At 39.1% G+C, this 19,798-nt stretch overlaps 2 protein-coding genes and 1 long non-coding RNA gene across 5 annotated transcripts; 1 reads left to right on the top strand and 2 right to left on the bottom strand.

Annotated features, from left to right (window-relative positions):
• Positions 1-29: 29 nt before the first annotated feature.
• On the bottom strand, positions 30-8,179 carry LOC136236717 (uncharacterized). 2 transcript variants are annotated; one of them, XM_066026953.1, is made up of 5 exons: positions 8,065-8,179; positions 4,928-7,619; positions 841-956; positions 568-634; positions 30-144 (listed from the first exon to the last, which is right to left on the bottom strand). In XM_066026953.1, exons 1-5 carry the CDS (start codon positions 8,139-8,141, stop codon positions 94-96), a joined length of 3,003 nt encoding a protein of 1,000 aa, XP_065883025.1. In that variant the 5' UTR covers positions 8,142-8,179; the 3' UTR covers positions 30-93. The 2 variants fall into 2 exon arrangements, with proteins under 2 accessions (XP_065883025.1, XP_065883026.1); XM_066026954.1 differs by lacking the exon at positions 8,065-8,179 and having other exon boundaries at positions 4,928-7,093; positions 7,141-7,293.
• On the top strand, positions 8,096-14,901 carry LOC136236719 (aspartyl aminopeptidase-like). Of its 2 annotated transcripts, XM_066026958.1 has the most exons (16): positions 8,096-8,255; positions 8,356-8,440; positions 8,492-8,580; positions 8,790-8,903; positions 8,952-9,077; positions 9,760-9,884; positions 9,933-9,996; positions 10,348-10,458; positions 11,332-11,484; positions 11,687-11,756; positions 11,805-11,892; positions 11,942-11,981; positions 12,320-12,421; positions 12,612-12,693; positions 14,614-14,699; positions 14,755-14,901. In XM_066026958.1, the coding sequence occupies exons 1-16, from the start codon at positions 8,244-8,246 to the stop codon at positions 14,803-14,805; spliced, it is 1,398 nt and encodes a 465-aa protein (XP_065883030.1). In that variant the 5' UTR covers positions 8,096-8,243; the 3' UTR covers positions 14,806-14,901. The 2 variants fall into 2 exon arrangements, with proteins under 2 accessions (XP_065883030.1, XP_065883028.1); XM_066026956.1 differs by having other exon boundaries at positions 11,687-11,892.
• Positions 14,902-18,581: 3,680 nt separating this feature from the next.
• Positions 18,582-19,195, bottom strand: LOC136268950 (uncharacterized). The gene is made up of 2 exons (XR_010707156.1): positions 18,888-19,195; positions 18,582-18,838 (listed from the first exon to the last, which is right to left on the bottom strand). It is a non-coding gene; the product is annotated as an uncharacterized lncRNA (long non-coding RNA).
• Positions 19,196-19,798: the final 603 nt, after the last annotated feature.

Here is a 19,798-nt window from a genome sequence, read left to right as displayed (position 1 = left end):
TCCGTATAACATAATACATGAACAACCTGTATAATTGATCATTAATCATTATCATAATCATATAAACACTTTTTGAAAATCATAAATAATAGATCATGAGCGGCTTTTCTTCTGCTGTTGTGATTTTTTTGTTTTAGCTGCTACCTGGAACAAAATAACAATTCAGCACATACATTCGGACACACATCTTCAACTGCAGTGAAACTCTCTTTAAAAAGACTCTTGGAAATCAAAGCATTTTTGGCCTACTTTAGCTACAGTAAATCAAGGCATTTTCTTCTAGAGTAGTAAGCTAAGTCAGTTGGGACCAAATAATGTGGAAGTTTTTTCTAGTGAGTATAAATTTATTCAATAATCTGCTGAAGAAGTTTCACTGTAGTTCAAAGTAGCAAGAAAGTTTATACACTCTTAAACACAGTACCAAAAACTCATTTTTGAGATGACAAGTATTTTCCTAAAAGGTGACCCCTAGAAATGCTAGCCACACAGGGTCAAGCCAATCAACTGCACATAACCCATATCAGTGTGGTTGCCATGTAGGACACATCACCATAGTGAAACCCATACCTGTGATGACTGTCGTGGAAGGCCCTCCATTACACTGCGGACCTCAGTAACTGAGCGCAGCAATCTCCTATATCAATAACACACAGTATATCACCATAGAAACTATGCCTATATGTGTGTGCGTGTGTGTGCGTGTGTGTGTGTGTGTGCATGTCTGTGGTAATGTCTAACCAAGAGTACATAATATGTACTCTTGTAACAGTACAAATAATATCAGTTGATTGTTTTAAACAACAAGCAGGGAATTTTACCTCCATACCCATTCTAACTCACCTGCTCATCTTCTTTTTCTTCTTTGATAAGTGGTCCTTGAGGCCTTCCTCGTATGACTTTAGTGAGTACTGGTCCAGTTTGCTGTATGTGTGGTCACCATACCACTCAACCCAAACCTGTGTAGAATGTTGAAAATGTCATGCAAACCAATTTGGGACAACTAATGCTAGAAATAAGAATTGGAAATTGAAACATTTTAAATGTATAACAAATTTGATTGGCCAAACAGTGAAAATAATGGCTAACAGTCAACTGTATCTGTATGCATTCCTACAGCTTCATGTGTATTATGAAGTCTCCACCAGACAACTGATTAATGGACTTGCGTACATATTTAAATTGGGTACACATTTGCAACACTAAAATATCTTACAGTGACTGTGCAAATCAAATTGCTCAACAGTGCAATGAGGCTTGGTCACGTCAGAGTAGGATGGTCAAATGTTTCATATTCTCAACAAAAACTCCTTGCTATCAATACAGAAGTATTCTAATGCAAATCAAAGTGATGTTTTATCCCAGCTCACATACCCACGCAACACAATGTGCCACTTCCCTAACCCAGAAATAACCCTTGCATTATATTATATAACTGCACAACCACCAACCCTCTCCACGTTACTGTTATAAGGTTGCCTGTCTAAACCAGCCAATTGAGTTCGAAATCCCTGCAGGTGTAGTTTACACTAAAGTGACCTGAAATCCTACGGTGATCACTTTCAAACAGGTTTCACTGTATGGGTTTGTATGGGTTTTGCTGGAGTGTTCTTTGTAAGTTACCATTTACACCAAGCACAGCCACAATTGGGTTGTAGTGATGATGAATAGACTACAACATGTAACCCAATCCATGTATACATTGCAAGGTCAGGTGCTATGTATTGCATAACTTAGACTACTAATTTGGATACTCTCAACACAGCAATAGACATTAACTGACCCATGGCACCTGAGGAGTCCCAGCACTATTACACTATGGCTATTAGGTGCAGTATTCATTCATTGTTTGACCTGAATCAATTTTGTGGGATTCAGCATGTGACCATGTCCTTATTTATAAGCACACTGCAATGTAAACAATGTACCATACATACCAATCACTTACTATATATAGTCACCATACATACCAATCGCTTACTATATATAGTCATATTAAAAATCTGTGGGCACCAGGCCAATAAAAATTAATCATACACAGTAGACATTTAATATCAGAGTTCCAGCCTAAAACTATTGTGGCTTTGTTAATACCTTGATACAACTAGATTGTAATCTGCAGTTGCTCAGAAAATGCATCTTTACGTTCTGCATCCATCCATGTTAGCATGAAGGTTGTAGTGATACTACATCACTTGACTGTGGCAATGCGGTAGGCTTACCTATACATTTTTTAATCAAGGAACTTTTTATTAAGGACAACACTGAATTAAGGATTAAATGTTCACTAGTATATCTGCAGTTGTAGGCGACCTCCCTTGTTTCCCTACTTTCTGTTCTATGATCCCTAATCGAACTTAAAATTCCTAATTTTTCCTTAAACTTGTTTGTTACTCTTTTTTGTAACATTATTATGACTGGTGAACCATGCATACTAAATCAAAAGAAAGGATGGCGTCAGAATTACTGAACACGCGCCCCAGCTATCAAATACTGCTTCGAAAGTACAGTGGCAATTACGCTTCGCTTTCAGCTATGTTCAGCCCATTACACAGTGCTACAGATGAAAAACAGAAGAAGTGTCTCTGCAACAATCCAATCACCACGAAAATACAATTCGCGCACCCCCAACTATCAATTACTGCCCTGAAAGTGCAGCAGCCATTACGTTTCGCTGTTTCACTTTCAGCTATGTTCATCCCGTTATACAGCATTGCAAACGAAGAACAGTGTTAGAATTACCTCTGCAATCAATCGATTCTTACAAATGTACTGTAGGGAAGCCATGCATCGCACTACCATGAATCAACACCTTTGGCTGTCAGAAAAAAGAAATGGGGCACAAAGGAGGACAAAGGTAAGTCCATGATGTGTGCATAATACATATGCCAAAAGGCATGTCTCGGGACGAAGCGATGTCAAACAGTGAAAAAATCAAACCCATAGCCTTAGCTGTTATCGAGTTATGCTTGCCGGCAGGCAGGCAGGCAGGCAGGCAGGCAGGCAGGCAGGCAGGCAGGCAGGCAGGCAGGCAGGCAGGCAGGCAGGCAGGCAGGCAGGCAGGCAGGCAGGCAGGCAGGCAGGCAGGCAGGCAGGCAGGCAGGCAGGCAGGCAGGCAGGCAGGCAGGCAGGCAGGCAGGCAGGCAGGCAGGCAGGCAGGCAGGCAGGCAGGCAGGCAGGCAGGCAATTCCATTGAATACTTTTTTTTTAATTTTGTAACAATTTATTGGAAGCCTTTAGGATCGTACTGAAGGCACTTTTTGGGCTTGGTTATACCTAAACAATGCCAGGATGGTATTATAAAGGATGAATTTTTGGCCAGATAAACCCAACTCTCCATGATCTCTAATATACAGTACAGTACTACTGCAGTGTATATCCTGTATGATATGCTGAAAGTGATAGTGAAACATCACAAAGCGACCACACCTCTATAATAAGATCACCTCGTTATAGTGGCCACCTCTAATAGGCCTAACAAGAGTTCATGATATGATATAAAGTTATGAACTCATCGTCCTAAACTTTAGACCTCAATAATAAAGCATTGGTACTATCAACGGTGAATATTTGTCTTGAAAAATTTTGACACACGCTTGGCTTCTTCATGTTGAACATTGCCAGTGTACGCCTGCAGTGTTTGTTTCCATTTAAAAATCATCCTGTCTGCAATGCTGGAAGAGCAGGGAAGGTTGAACCTCTCTCAACGTTTACGGTGGCTGCGGTACAGTTGTTGCGATACTGGCGAGGTTTGTTTCCATATTGTTTAAAGTGCCCCCTGTCAAGACCCTGGTAATAATCGCAGGCAATGCACAGGCAGTTGCAGCTATATGGAAACCTTAAAACAAAATGTTAGAAATTTAAAATTTTCATTTAGCTGAATTTTTCTACGAACTGACTGCCTGCCTGAAGCATAACTCCACAATGGATAATAAGACTATGGGTTTGATTTCTTCACTGTTTGATGTCACTTTGTCCCAAGATGTGCCTTTTTGCCAACTGCAGCAGCTACAGTGCATGCATCATGGACTTACCTTTGTACTCCTTTGTGATCCAGTTATTTTCACTGACAATGCAAGGTGTCTATTTGTGAAAGTGCAAGATATGACTTCCCTGTGACTACTATCATGCACTACTAGGCAATTTCTCTATGTGTCACATTTCATATAATTTTCATGGTAAAAGTGTATGAAATGATGCCATGAAAAAATTTTCATACACAACAAGCCTTGTATGAAATTTGCATGAAAATTTCGTTATGGTATGAATCCGTTAAAAATTTATACTATGGCGGTATGAATTTTCCATGAACGTTACATGAATTTTCATACTAATTTCATAGAGAAATTGCCTAGTAGTGATGCTAAATGTTTGTATTTTCTGTTGCAAATGGATTGATTACAGAGACACTTTTCGTACTGTTCTTTGTTTGTAACACCGTGTGACAGGCAGAATATAGCTGAAAATAAAGCATAATGTGGCAACTTTACTTTTCAGTAATTGATTGTTGGCACAACATTAATTGTATAGTATGCCTGGCACCATTATTTCTTTTGATATGGTTCATTAATCATAACTACGATATTAAAAAGATAAACAAACAAGTAGAATGAAAAATCAGGTATTTTCCCTTATGCTTGTTAATGTTATCGAAACAGCCAATGTGAGAGATTTTGATGGCAAACTTTGGTACAGTAATGAAGTTTCACTGTACACGTAAGGACTGAACTCTACTACCTCAAAAGCTGTTTTTCCCCCCACATATATTTTTTGTGTTAGCAGTTGGCCAGAAATCATAAATTAAACTTTACTTACAGCGAAATATTTTTAGCCAAATTTTTCCATGCTACAGTACAGGAGTATGAATAGCACGATAGGGCTTACTTTGTACCACAACTACGCACAAATACATGTCAAACAGAAACAATACCTGATCAGGTCCTGGTACAGCCTGTTTGATATCAGTGTAGTGTTTGATATCAGTGTAGTGTTTAATTTGGCATGGCCACAAGTCCCAGTGGGAAAACTTTGACCACACCACATCACCAACTTTAAATCTGCCCTCTTCTGATGGTGCTGGTGCTGGAGGAGGACTACTTGGTGGTGATGGTGTTGATGTGGATTCTTGCTGTTTCCGATCAGATTTAATAACTGACGAAGTAACTATTAAAGTTGGCTTCTTGCTGGTGGATTTTCTTTCTCTAAGATTACGCACGGGTGTGGTCAGTATCGCTGCCCATTTTGCTTTCTGTACAATCTTCTTTCTTTCTGGTAACACAGCAAGATCAACGCTAATCTGTAATGACTCAGGAAATGTGCTAACAGGACTATCCAGTTGAAGAGTTTTCAGGCGCTCATCAGACGAGTTTAGTGAGCTCAAGGTACAATCACTACTGACTGTTGATGGAGTAGATACACTTTCATATCTGCCTTCATTGTTCTTTGGTATTGGAATATTTTCCGGCTTTTCAATCTTCCGTCCATTTTTATTCTCTGCTGCTGATTTCTGTTCCAGCTGTCCATCACATAAACTAGAAATATTTTCACTATCTTTTCCCATTGCTGTCTCCTCAATGGCATCTTTCGTTAACACATTAGTTAATTCTTGTGAAGATTCTGGCACAGTTTTCAGTGGTTCATTTAGTCTGGTAGCTTCTGGTGGAAGAGCACACGGGCTAGTAGTACCAGTTGTACCGGAAACACAAGTTGGTACAATGGGAACAAAATTCCAGTTAGCTGGTAATTCCGAGTTAGGGGAGATTGGATTTTGCATTGGATTGCAGGTCAGTAGCAGTTTTAAAACATCGACTACTGCTATGTCATGCTGCCCTTCTGGAGCTACTGCAACACCCTGTTCAATGGGTGATGTAATGCCTTCTTTCATTCCAGTAGAGATTACAAGTGGAGCTGCAGTGGAGCATGGAGGTGTGGCTACATCAGAAATGGGTGCGGCAAAATTGAAAGGATGTGTAGCTGGAGGAGGTGAGGTTCCAGAAGGGGGAACGCACAGCCAGGGTGTGGAACTGCACACTTGGTCTGGTGGGACAAAAGGAAGTGGGGACAGACTGTCATGATGAGATTCACTGAGTCTTTGACATGAATTATCTACAACATTTTGCAACAATGACTTGTCCTCCATATCAATAGTATCCATCTTCCCTAAGTAGTTTGATTTATGCTGTGGGAATGGTACATCAGCTTTTGTGTCCTGAAATCCACGTGTCAAAGAACTGTCAGACAGAGGGGAGAATGCGTCTAAACTTTTGCTGTCAACAAGAACTTCCACTTTTTCATCACAACTAAGGGTAGCAGTCAGACTACCGTCACTTAACTGGTCACTAGAATCCTGAGCTGCAACACTGAGCCCTGAGGTATTAGCGTGCTCCACAAAAGAGTCACAACTAATATCTCCGACCCTTTGTGGTTTGTTGTCGGCATCATCAGAAATTGAGTCTGTTCCATCTGAATCTATGCCTTGATAATTCTGCATTGATTGCACTAAAAGATTAGAATCACTTTCACCTATTATAACTGCAGATTTTGCACTAGTATTAGTCTTAGTTAAAATATTAGAATAACCTGTATCTTGACTATTGTCCATTGACTGCCCACTGTCAGAATCTGCATCGTAACCATAATCAACCAGTTGTACAACACTTCTGGAGGCAGTTGTCTTTTGTGTATGTGATAAATCTTGTGTGCATGTTATCTCGTAAATGTGGGCTGTCTTGCCCACCTGTGTACTGTGTAGTGTGTTGTCTTGTGTGTCAAGAGGTCTGTCTGATACCATCTCAGTTTTTCCATGCTCTGTTGCTACTTCTAAATGTTCAACACCATGTAAAACTGTTTTGTCAACTTGCTGCAATAACAATGCTTTGAGATCTTCAATTATTTGCTTGCCTTGACTGTGTGATACATATTTATCCAAATGTAAACTCCCAGCAGTGCATTCATCAGTTTTCATGCTACTGGATTCATTTTGCTGCCATGGTGCAGAAGCATGCAACACGTTCTCTGCTTCATGAGGGAGACGTTTCTTGTCCAAATCACTGCACGATCCACTTTGGCCTCCATCAAGAGGAACATTCTTAATTTCCTGTACATCATGTGAACTAATTTGTGTCCAGACGGTAACATTCGTACCAGTTTGAACATCAAGGTCTCTTGACAAATTGTCTACTTCATGAGAGGGAAGAGTACTATCTACAACAACGTGGGGATGATGATTTAGCATTGTTACTTCTTGTTGGTCATGTGATTCAGTCTTAATTGCTTCCTGTTGATCATGTGATACAGTCCTATCTACTTCCTGTTGATCATGTGACACAGTGTTATTTACTTCCTGTACATCATGTGATACAATCCCATTTACTTTCTGTTGATCATGTGATACAGTTCTATTTAAAACCTGCTGAACAGGTTGAGCTGGTTCCTGCTGTCTGCCCCTCCTACTCCGATCGCATGTTCCAGTACAAGGAAATTCACCTCCAGTCGGAACACTAAGGTCAAAATTAAACACCTTGTCAATGTCAACGGGGCATTGTAGTCCACACTTGCATGTTCCCCATGAAGTAAGATGTATTAATACATCTCTCTTGTTCCATAGCACTCGCTGGTCTGGACTAACGAGAGACAAAAAATATATAACCACCGTAATTATTACACCATAAACCACAGTAAGTGCATCACAATGACAACTGGTTACAATTGTTTGCGGTACAAATAATAGAGTTTTGTCACAACAAACCAACCTTAACAACGAGGAGAAAGTCGATAAAATTGCGCGCTACCGTACAGTAATAACCGAGGTAATAACACCTTCATCTCTTTTGTTATTTCATTAAATTGTAGAGCCGTGTAGTCAGAATAGGCACTAAAACTGTCCCCGTATATTCTAAAATGTATGGCAGAAAAACACAAACTCATAAAACATTAACGTAAAGATTAACAGGTGCTTTTTCACAGATGCTGCCAAAACTTGCACGAATCCTAAGAAAAGTAGTCAAAGTCGATCAAGGCGTATTAAGTCACGTATTCGTCAATTACTGGTTTAACACGCACTCTCACCTCACATAATAGACAGCATCCACCGCTACTACTCTATGCCATCCACGAGGGACCGAAGCAGCTAAACAAGACGTCATAATTTCCTATTTACACCATCACGTGTGTTATTCAGCTTTGTGTCACGTGACGTATATTTCTTGTAATCATTTATCGGTAAACTGGAAAAAACACAACGAACAATGTCATCTCAGGTAATTGTATAGGCTTAGATTGATCGTGAATGTTTGTGAACAGGTTCCCAGGCTGTGCCTTTAAACTGTAATTAATAAAGACGTACATGTTTTTATACAGATCTGCAAGGCATCTACACAAGCCATAATGGAGGCTGCCAAGGATTTTATTAGTTTTGTCGACAAAGGGGTTTCCCCTTATCATGGTGAGCTGCATCTCTTGTAATGACGTCATTTGGATGATGCCCTCTACTTAGTTGTACAGGAGTGTAAGCGACGATTGACGGTAGCAGGTTTCTCCGAACTTAATGATCGTGAAACGTGGAACATCAAGCCTTCTGGGAAAGTATATCATACACAAACAACACTTGCATATGCACACACAAGCACTCACACACACGTGTTACATGTGCATTGTGTGTGCGTGCGTGCGTGCGTGCGTGCGTGCGTGCGTGCGTGCGTGCGTGCGTGCGTGCGTGCGTGCGTGCGTGCGTGCGTGCGTGCGTGTGTGTGTGTCTATTGTTATGTCACAGAATTCTACTGTTCCTCCTATAGTACTATGTTATCAACAACTTCTCCACGATCACTGCCTTTGCAGTCGGTGCCAAGTTTAAACCAGGAAATGGTTTCTCCATGGTCGGAGCTCATACAGATAGCCCCTGTCTTAAGGTCTGTCACTGACCCCCACTTCCTTTGTCACCCCACCCCTTATCCCAGGTGAAGCCACGGTCACTACAATCAAAGCATGGATACCTGACAGTAGGTGTGGAGTGCTACGGTGGAGGAATATGGCACACTTGGTTTGATCGAGACTTGACTGTAGCTGGGAGAGTTGTCAGGAAGGTGAGTGCTCCCTACTTTTGTTATTAATTGTCATACTAGTATATAATGATATTGTCATGTGACTTGCCATTGACCTTCTTCAGTGACATATACCATTTTTAAGCCCTTGTAATGAGAGCATCTACTGATGTTGTACTCAAATGATTACAATGATGGCTTCTTTTGCATGGCAGAGTAAATTTTATCCCAGACGTGAGAGCATGTGTAACATATCAAGAGCAGTGCTGTTGTGATGAAGAGATAACTTTCTGTGAGAACCAAGTTTGAGGAACTAAATAATATAGGACTGAGTATCACTCAGAATTTCAACTGCATGGATGGGAATGCCAGAATAATGAAAATAATTTCAACCATGTCACTACTAGTACTATGCCATCAGAAACAAACAAAGCATAATATAATCTACCATGGAGGAATACTGTCCATTGTATCTCTTCAGTATCAGCGCGTAAATGCTACAAGCTAGTGCTCCTATCGGCACAAATGTTTAAAAAATGTTTGGTACTAAAGATGATCAGTGTAACTGTTCCTTATCTTTTCTTATTTGGATAACCCACTACACTACAAATAGCAAACTGGTGTCATTGTACTGATGGTGTATGTTTACAATCTGCTGTATCAGTAAGACTGCTATACTATCAACATTTTAACACTGCTTTTGTTTAATCACTTTTCTGTATAGACTGATAAAGGTCTTATTCATCAACTGGTACACATCAACAGGCCAATCCTTCGTGTTCCCAACATCTGTATCCACCTGAATAGGGACCACAATACTAGCTTTGGTCCTAACAAAGAATCACAAATGTAAGTTGAATCATTTTTTCATTGAGTAGTACACTAACTGTTCTACAGTGTTCCTGTACTAGCCACTGCTGTACAAGACCAGTTGTGTGAGAAAAGTAGTGTGGAGTGTTCTGTAAGTATTAATGGTCCTTACAGTCGATTTCAGGTTGCTTGCGAAAGTAAATGAGCAATTCGCACATGTGATTTTCGAACGTGATCATGTGAATTCTTACATGCAGTGTTTTAATGTATGAATAACTACCTCAATATATTCCTGGCATTGTCTAACAATCTAAGAAGTTGAATAATGTAGTTACGCTATTAAAAGAAGCTTGGTTGAAAGGAAACAGCTAACGTGTTTGAGAAATCGTGTGTGTGAATTGTTCGCAAGCAACTTGAAATTGACTGTACAAACTTTATAACATTCTACTTTTTGGCTGTCAATTGGATCACATAATGTCATGTGATCCTCTTGTTTTTATAGGCTACAGGCAAACACCATTCACTACTGATTGATGTGTTGTGCAAGGAGTTAGGATGTGGAGCTGAACAAGTGATGGACTTTGATTTGCATGTTGCTGACACCCAACCTTCGGTAAGTGATTAACCTGTTAGTATGGGTCATCTGAAAACACCAGACGCTTGAAACTTAGTACAGGTGATCCTTAGTTATTTAAATATCATGGTGGGGGTGGAGGACAAGACCACGTACACTATATATGAAGTGCTAACAAAAAATTATTTTTATTACATATGGTAGCCACACTACCTGCTGAAAGCAAGATGTTTCTAAGAGAATACAAATTAATAGTCAATTTGTATTTGGATAATTGAGGTGTTCAGACAGAGAAAGGAGATCCATAATACTGTATGCCTGGATTAAACTTCCCAAGATTTTCACATTTTTAAAAATTTTATGCAAAATTCACAGATTACTGTTGCTTGATAGGAAGATTTTGTTCTTGACCACACAGCTACAGAGGGTCTGGATGGATTTTTACTTCAAGCATTGTACCGATTGCTAAGAATGTGTCTGAACCAGTAGCAGCAATGCTTATTGCAGTCTTGACCTAGGCCAACTTCTATTGTGAGCCATGCCCGCTTTAATATCAGGAATGTGTGATACTGTGTTAACATACTTGGAGCCATGCCAATGTATCTGTAAAGTGAGTTGAAGTTTGTAGCAACAGGTCTTGCAGAAAGCCACCCACGTTGTACTAGTAAATGTGATATCCATTAGTAAATGTCACTGTCATTTCTTTGCTGCATATATCAACATGCATAATTTTCATGTGATAAAATTTCACGGTAGCTTTACTAACCATGAAAACTGTAAAAATTATGTACTGCAGGATATAGGTAACTAAGAGTGTTACCAAGGACCTGAAAATCCAGAATACTAATAATCATGACATCTGGGTTAATTTGTCTACATAACACAGGCTTTTTCTCTGTGGTATTTTCTTAGGCAATAGGTGGAGTTCTGGATGAGTTCATTTTTGCCCCTCGGTTGGACAACCTCGTGAATTGCTATGGAGCACTTCAAGGGCTTCTGGCTAGTATAGATTCACTAGAAGATGAAGGCAACATCAGATTCGTAGCTCTCTATGATAATGAGGAGGTGAGTGATGAGTGTATTTTGCAAACTTACCAAATCAGACTCCCACTGAAAATAGTGTACCATACCAACCTAGGAAGCCCTTTTCATCAAAAGCACTTACTGTATAACCTTTAGCCTGTTAAGGTCCATGTCAAACTAGTGGCTGTTATACATTAAGATAGGGGTTATATTGAAGCTGCAACTTAGTATCCACTTACCATAGGTAGGGTCAGAGAGTGCTCAAGGAGCTGCTTCTGCATGGACAGAACATGTGTTGAGAAGATTGTCAGTGGGTGAGTGTGTCTGTCTCCTTAACAACTGTCACATCACCATGGATACAGGTGGTTCTTCCACTTCATTTGAAGAAGCTATGGCTAAGAGTTACCTAGTTAGTGCTGACCAGGCACATGCAGTCCACCCCAATTATGCGTAAGTTTTTTTTTTTTAAATTAATTATCACTCTTGTGTACTACACTAGTGAAAAGCATGAACAGATGCATCGTCCATCCTTACATGGTGTAAGTGTGTCTTATAGTGAGAGACCTGAGCCCTCACTTTGTTGATAACTTCAAAAGCTACCTGCAAAATATATTCATTATGCCCCAACCTCTATTTTACATAAGCATTTTGTATGAGCTGAATTATTTAAGTAATTCCCTATATTTTGTATTGAGTGATTTTTGACTTGCAGAATGTAGTAAGTGAAAATGTTGTTATTTGTTAATATGAAAAGTATTGCATTGGAGAGTGAACATATGTATGTATGTTCACTATTTTGAAGTTATTGATATATGGTGAGCTCAGGTGAGCATAACAGAGTTGATCGTATTCTAACAGTTCACATTGTACTCTATAGGGGATAGTGTTGAAGATTAATAGTAACTTGCGCTATGCCACTAACGCCATCACATGTGCAATACTTCGTGAAATTGCGTCCAGAGCTGATGTTCCTCTGCAGGTAATGAATACTGTGGAACCTCTAAAAATATATATCCCAGCCATAAGTTATTTCAGTGCTCAAGTAATAAGCCATTTTCCCATCATTTTGGTCTGAAGGAGGGACTACCTCATCAAAACTTGAAAGGGACTTAATAAGAGGTTCCACTCTACTTATAGAGCAGTAATTTAGTAGTTTTATATATATACAGGAGTTTGTGGTGCGTAATGATAGTCCTTGTGGTTCCACCATTGGTCCTATCATGGCAGCTAAACTTGGAGTGAGGACAATAGGTATGTGTGTAGTGTAGTGTGTGTGGGGTGTTTGTATAGTGTCAGTGCATGTCTGTGTGGTGTATGTTAGCATTGAAACTGGGTCACTACTGTTGACTCGGATAGCACACACGGATTTGATCCAAAACCTAGCCACTAGGAATTACATTTTGGTGCTATACTAGTTTACTAAGTTAAGTAAATGGTATATGATTACTAAACAAGTAGGTTTTATAATTTGTTCCGTCAGTGGACGTGAGTCGAAGTCTACAGACAAACAAAACATGTGTGGGTGTGGCTTCGTATATACCTACAAACTGCAATACACTATGGCTCTATGCCTACAGACAATCCCAATCACTGGATTGCTCTACTATGAATCGTACAATAACTATACATGTGTTTATTTGGTTTGTACACCAAAATTATGATTGATTAGTGGGCATGGCTGCATGTAACAGCAATGGACATAGATTTGTGTATCCAATAGGACCTCGATTATCTGAACCCTTGATTATCTGAACACTAGCAGTGACTGTTCTATTAGAGTATTTTGTCAACAGGTGTATTTTCTATTAGAGCAGTGTATGTTTTATTAGACTATTTGAACACAGTTCTGTATATAAATGAGTGGGCTTCATTTATCTGAACTGATTCACTTACCTGAACACTTTTGTGATTGAACTGACACACAGGTGTTAGGTCCCACTGTACCTAAAGACTGCAGCAGTTCACCTACTGCCCATGGTAAATGGGCGTGGAAATTGGGACTAGACTATGACATTTTAATACACTTCCATATCACCAAATTAATTACCTGGATATTCTATATAAAGCAGATCAGACCTGTGGCTAGGATGAGCCGACTCAGTTTCAATGCTGGTGTGTGTTTGTGTATGTGTGCATGTTATATGGTGCTGGTTCACTGGATGGCAATAGCTGTGTTTTGTACAGCTGCCGTAGGCTTTGCTTTGTTATATGGAGTAACTATTGTAACAATTGTGTAACTATTACCTTTTTCTAATAGTGGTTTCAGACCTCAGTTCTGTTATACTTCCATAAAGCTATATAGTCATTTTTCATAAACAAAGTTTGCAAGTATACTGGGTGCCATAGTATTGTAATGCAAAAAAATATGCACTGAAGATTTAGGACAAGAAGTGTTGAGCCCTCTGTTTCAAGTCGGTAACTTTCATAAAACCTCTCGAAAACACGAAACAGATAATATGTTGTATTTCTGAGTACACATTGGCTACCGTAAATCCAGGCTGCAAGAATGTATTTGTTATTGTTTCTGTAAAAGTGAAGTGGGTAACTAGACAAAGCATTTGTGAAATGTACAGCAAATTATTTTGAATTTATACCCTGCATTAAATTATATATCCAGACTTCCTGGATACATAGTTCATTACAGAGGAGATTGATGTAGTTCCTCTACACTGTATGTTGCTGGAGAATCAAGTCAATGTCAAGCTTCTCACTCCACAGGCTTTAGCCTTCTCACAGGTCCCTAATGGGATACAGTGAAACCTCCAAAAGAAACTAGGGCTAGACTAAGACACTTCCACATCACCAGACTAATTAACGGTGATCCACTCTGGGTCAGACCCAGACAAAATTTGACCCAAATGACCTGACCCAGTTTCAACGCTGACATGTAAGTACATGCATGTGTGCAAGCGAGCGTGTGTGCTTGTGCGTGCTTATAGTGTGGAGGATTAAGTCAATGTCAAAACTCTTAATCCCTGAACTGTACTTACACAGACTTTAGTAGTGGGATACTGTGTATTATGGGGCTGTCCCAAATTTCCAGGTCAGTTTACATGCTAAGGGATTTATTGGGATCACATTATGCAGGTGTCCTCATTTTCAAGTGTCTGGCTAACAGGTTCCATTGTAGCACTTAAGTAGTATGTAAAATGTACCTACTTATTGTTACAGATATTGGTACTCCTCAGTTGAGTATGCATTCCATCAGGGAGATGAGTTGTACTAGTGGGGTGTGGCAGGCTGTGCAGCTTTACAAGGTCAGTAGCCCCACCCACCAATGACATCATCACAAATAATGTTTCCTTCCTGCAGGCATTCTTTAATCACTATCCTACAGTGGATGCTGGATTCCAGTCTGCCTAACAGCAGCTACTTTTACGACCTAGCTGTCTTTTAACTGACAATACCACTTGCAACTGTTTGCTGTGTAGTCACTAGTATTATTTGTGACATCATGAACACTTGATTATACGGGGAAGTATTTCAAATAAGTGCCTTAAACTTTATAACACTGATTATAAACTAAATTTTGTGGTGCTGCTGTTTAAATTCATTGACAGAGTCTCAAACTCCAGAAGGCTATTTGCAGAAGTTTTGTGGCATTGACACTACAAGGTAATAATAACTTGGCCTATGCTATATTTTGCTGCTGGGTTAAAAAGTTTTTTAACTCACTTGTGGTGAAGTTTTTTTCTCCTTTCTGCACCTTTTCAAACATCTTTATTTAAACAGGCTGTAGAACCAGGTGTCCTACAGACCTTTAGCACTTGTGCTGTGTTATGACTTGTTCTCTTACAGTTATGTCTCCCTTGTTATCACTCCTACTGTGAAGGATGTATGGAAAAACTACAGAGAGGTTCTAACATCACTTGCCCCGAGTGTAGAGAAACAAGTGTGGTGCCTGCAGGAGGTGTGAAGGAATTACCAAACAATTTTTTCATTAATCGTTTACTAGATGAGGTGGACCCTATGATGTAACAGTCACTGCTACAGATCAATTATTTGTTGCTGATTATATTAACAATTGCATTTCCAGGTTTACACTTGATGGTACACTTGTTGTTGCCAAATTTGGTGGTGGCCAACTGAAGAACCCATGCAATTGCACTTTTCACTGATCTGTATGGCTTTATTCTTGTGACTGGCTTTGGTAACAATCGTGTATCAATCTTTGACCAAGATGGAGTGGTTGTACACAGCTTTGGGTCCAGTAGCTCTGCTGGTGGTCAATTCTCTCATCGTTACGGAATAGCTGTTAGCCCCATGTATGTTGTTGGAAATTTAGATTCCTAAGGTCTCAGTAGGAATTAGCTAGCTAGCACTTAAGTTTGGCAGCACATGAATGAGTAACAACATGCAGTACAGCACAACAATCAATAGTAACATAAAACTTACATTCATCTCTCAGGGAAAGAGGGGACATGAGCTCTCCTAAAACTTTATTTAAAGATTGAGATACTCTAACAGCAGTCAAGTACACTTTAATAGAGCATACATGGTATTAACAGATTGGTTAAAGACCTTTACTGTTGGAAATGGTGTACAGCTTTTGGTTTTTAACGGAGGAAGGAATATTTCTAGAGCAGGCATTGTAGCATGATAAATGTGGGTGATGCAAAACTGAGCTTAGTCAGTGTTTTTTAGTTGTTTGATTGTTTACATGTCATTCCATTTGTGTTACTGGATACTAGAACATGTGTGTACCATGTGTAACACAATAACTACATGTATAGGGGGTTATACAAATAATATGATCAAGATTTATTCATCCTTAAAATAATTATAGCCATCTGTTGAGTGTTGGACCATTAAAATATTCAGTGGCTCTGCTCCCAGATACCTGCTGCCGGTAATTTAGTGTTATCTTTTTCAGTGTGATATTTTGTAAGCAGGTATTTGCCATGTGACATCCTTTTTGCTGTATGTTATTCCGAAGCAGTTTCTGGGAGAAGGGGTCCCATGCATGTAGATCTCCTGCTGTTTCACATCATCAAATTAGTACAATGTTCATTAATATATTGCATGTCTTCTCACTTTACACAATAAATTGGTTTGTTTATATAGCTAGTTGTTCCCAACTTTTATAAGAGAATAGTACAGGCATGCGTGATGCACATCTTCCACATTCTGGAAAGTTGAGAATCAGTCTGCACTGTGTGGAAACACCCATGTAATGTCCAATTTTATTTGTTACGGAGGTTGTGTGCATGTGGTGATACAGTGCATATACGGCTGTATATGATATGCATCTTAATGCAAACTTGCAAAGAATGTACAGCAGTCAGTTTGCGTCCATGCACTGATCCTTAAGAGTCATGCACACTTTCACTGTACTGATCGATATTGCTACATGTGATTCTCCATTATAGCATTATAGAAACTCTGTTTCATCACAACATTTTAATGATTTCTCTTATCACAGTACTAAAACTACCATGCACCTAAAGTGGCCATTACTTGAATACTGAAGAAGTTTCTTAAACTGGTGATATGTTTTACAAAATATTACATGATCCTGTTGACATTTCAATTGCCCTTACACCCCCTTACACCATGGACACAGCCAGTGCTAGCTATCCCTTTTATATGTATTTAAATTATTCCTACCCTCTACTATCAAATTGTGGAATTCCTCCCCAGGTCATTAGTTAAACTGATATTTGATTTATTCTCACACCTCTTCCCACACTGACTATAATTTTACATATATTATAATTATCTGTGTTTTTATTGAGTCCTACGCAGTTAAATAACAATAGTGTATACCTCAATTATCAGAAACCCTAAACTCATTGCTGCATCATTTTTAATAGATCCAATATTTAATCTATGCTGTATTGTGATATTTACCCAAGTGGCTAAACTAGCTGTTTGTGTATATAGCTATCACAGGCTGGGATCTTTATACATCATTACATATATCACCAAGAGTATATAATGGGGATACTCTTGATATCACTCATCAAATGATTTAATTATCCAACTACATAACTAAACTTCCACATTCAATATAATAATATGTATAACAGGTTACTAATTATATACAAAGATATTTTATTGCCACACAAAAACCTCAGCTTGCCGTTAGCATATATAACAGCCAAAACTGACATGTCACTGCTGTAAGATCTTTCTCTACTTATCAGCTCTACAGCTTTTCAGTGGATGCAAAATTTACATACAAATCCTAACTGTGTAATGGCTGCTCTTTTTTCCTAGCTGTGAAAAGGGTGCGGCCCTTCCAAAAACACCAGAGTGAAAAAGATGTGGTGGAGGCCAAGAACTAATGCATAGGCTGTGATGGTAGTGTAATGGCAAAAAAAAATTATCTACCATCACTGTGACAGCCATTTCCTGGCCACCACCTTGGATTTCACATCTTTTTCATCCTGTATGGTGTTTTTGGAAGGGCTACACCCCTTTTCACAGCTAGGCTGTTTTTGTTTAGATAGAATTTTCAAAAGCTCTGCTATAGACTCTATGATGTGAGGAAAAGATTAGTTGAATTTCAGCAGTCTCTTTCATGTTGACATCTGCTATGTGTTACCAATCTCACAAATGTGTGAAGGAGTACCAAGACCACAGCGTATGTGAACTGGTTAAATTACAGTCAGAGAAGAAACCAGTTGACATCTGACCCAAAGCAAAATCTGGAGATGAATTTCTTCTGTGAGACATGTGACCAGCTTGTGTGTCACTACTGTATTACCATTGAGCACACTGGACATGCGCACAATTCTGTGAAAGTGATGGCAAAGAAACACGGGAAGGAACTGAAGAAGATGATTGAACCGGTTGAAGAAATGATCAACAAGTTGTCTACATCATGTGAGAAGGTGGTAGCTGCTGGGGAGAAGATTGGAGCACAGGCCAGTGAAGTTGATCAACAGATTGACTTGTATTATGATGAACTACATCAACGACTAGAACAACAAAGAGAAGAACTAAAGAACAAGTCACGAGAATTGTCAACTAAGAAGAGAAAAGCAATTTCACTAAAGCACAAATGTTGAGTGTGAAGGAGCTGAATGATGCAGTGAAGAATGGATCAGACCAGGAAGCATTGTTCATGAAGAAACAAGTAGGTGATGATGTGAAGAAACTAACTAACTCTCACAGCGAGTTGGAGACTAAACCAGTTGAGTTAGCCACAATGGTGTTTGTTCATGTGAAAGAATACAAAAACTCATTTCCACAGTTTGGCCGATTGTTTGAAGATGTTCCCATACCAAACAGTTGTGAGGTCACAGATATTCCTGCACGACCATTTGTTGGTAGCAAGATTGGCCTTACCATCATCACCAAGAATCATAACAATGATCGTTGTTCCAAGGGAGGTAGTCACATTATTGTACAAGTAACAATTCCATCTACAGGTTTACACTTGATGGTACATCTGTGGACAAGTTTGGTGATGGTCAACTAAAGAGCCCATCTGCACTTACCACTGATTGGTATGGCTTTATTCTTGTGACTGAGGATGTTAACAATCGAATATCAATCTTTGACCAAGATGGAATGTTGGTACACAACTTTGGGCCCTATGGTACTGCTCAGGCCAGTTTTCTAATCCTAATGGAATAGCAGTTAGTCACAATAATGATGTGTATGTTACTGACTATAACAATAAGAAAGTTCAGATATTTGCTTAATAGTTATGATGTATGCATACAGGTAGTGATTTTAGTTGTATAGCTAACTGATGTAACTTTTTGTACACTCATAACAAGTTTAGTGTTTTGTTTTAGTAGGACCAGAAATATTACACCTTAATCACTCCATTTATACTCATTCTTGTGGACATACAGACATCTGGGGATTTCCCACGGGGCACATACATTTATGTCACCATAATGAAATCACTATATATAAACGAGCCTGACAGTTGAAGAGCAGAATAAGTCCAATCATATACTGAGCACTTATCTCTTTTCTCTTTTTAGTCAGTTTAAAATGTCAAGAAATTCAAGTATTGTTACTTCAACAAAATTTTTGGGTAGTTACATATTACTGTTACAAAATATACTATTCAAGCATAATGGGCTGTGGAGTTATGCGATTCTTCATGTGGCTGGCTCAAACTTAGTAATCAAATTTGACAATGGAATTTTAGCACTGAGGCTGATTATTGGGTGCAGGGAACATGTTTGATGATCCAAGCCTGAAGAAACAGAAGTGGATGTGACTAGGGTCATAGGCGAATCTAGGAGAGACTGCCAGGCAAGAAGGTTTAGAATAACACAGTGTTTATTTAATTCCATTGTACACAAGCTAGCTTGATAAATGAAGGATGCATACAGCCTGAGATTCTATTTGGATAACTTCTGAGAAAATTTTTAAAATTGGAGACCCTATA

Source organism: Dysidea avara, chromosome 10 (assembly GCF_963678975.1).
Source record: "Dysidea avara chromosome 10, odDysAvar1.4, whole genome shotgun sequence".
Lineage (NCBI taxonomy): Eukaryota > Metazoa > Porifera > Demospongiae > Dictyoceratida > Dysideidae > Dysidea > Dysidea avara.
This window is presented reverse-complemented; position numbering and strand designations above follow the sequence as displayed.

Bases quoted from the DNA above. Each gene is read 5' to 3' on its own strand.
- LOC136236717 (XM_066026953.1), bottom strand. From the start codon at position 8,141: ATGACGTCTTGTTTAGCTGCTTCGGTCCCTCGTGGATGGCATAGAGTA. The intron at 7,620-8,064 runs GTGAGAGTGCGT...GTCTCTCGTTAG, and splicing joins GATGCTGTCTATTATGTGAG to TCCAGACCAGCGAGTGCTAT. The intron at 145-567 runs GTATGGGTTTCA...ATTTTGTTCCAG, and splicing joins TTCCACGACAGTCATCACAG to GTAGCAGCTAAAACAAAAAA.
- LOC136236719 (XM_066026956.1), top strand. The intron at 9,885-9,932 runs GTAAGTTGAATC...ACTGTTCTACAG, and splicing joins CCTAACAAAGAATCACAAAT to TGTTCCTGTACTAGCCACTG. The intron at 12,422-12,611 runs GTAATGAATACT...ATATATATACAG, and splicing joins GAGCTGATGTTCCTCTGCAG to GAGTTTGTGGTGCGTAATGA.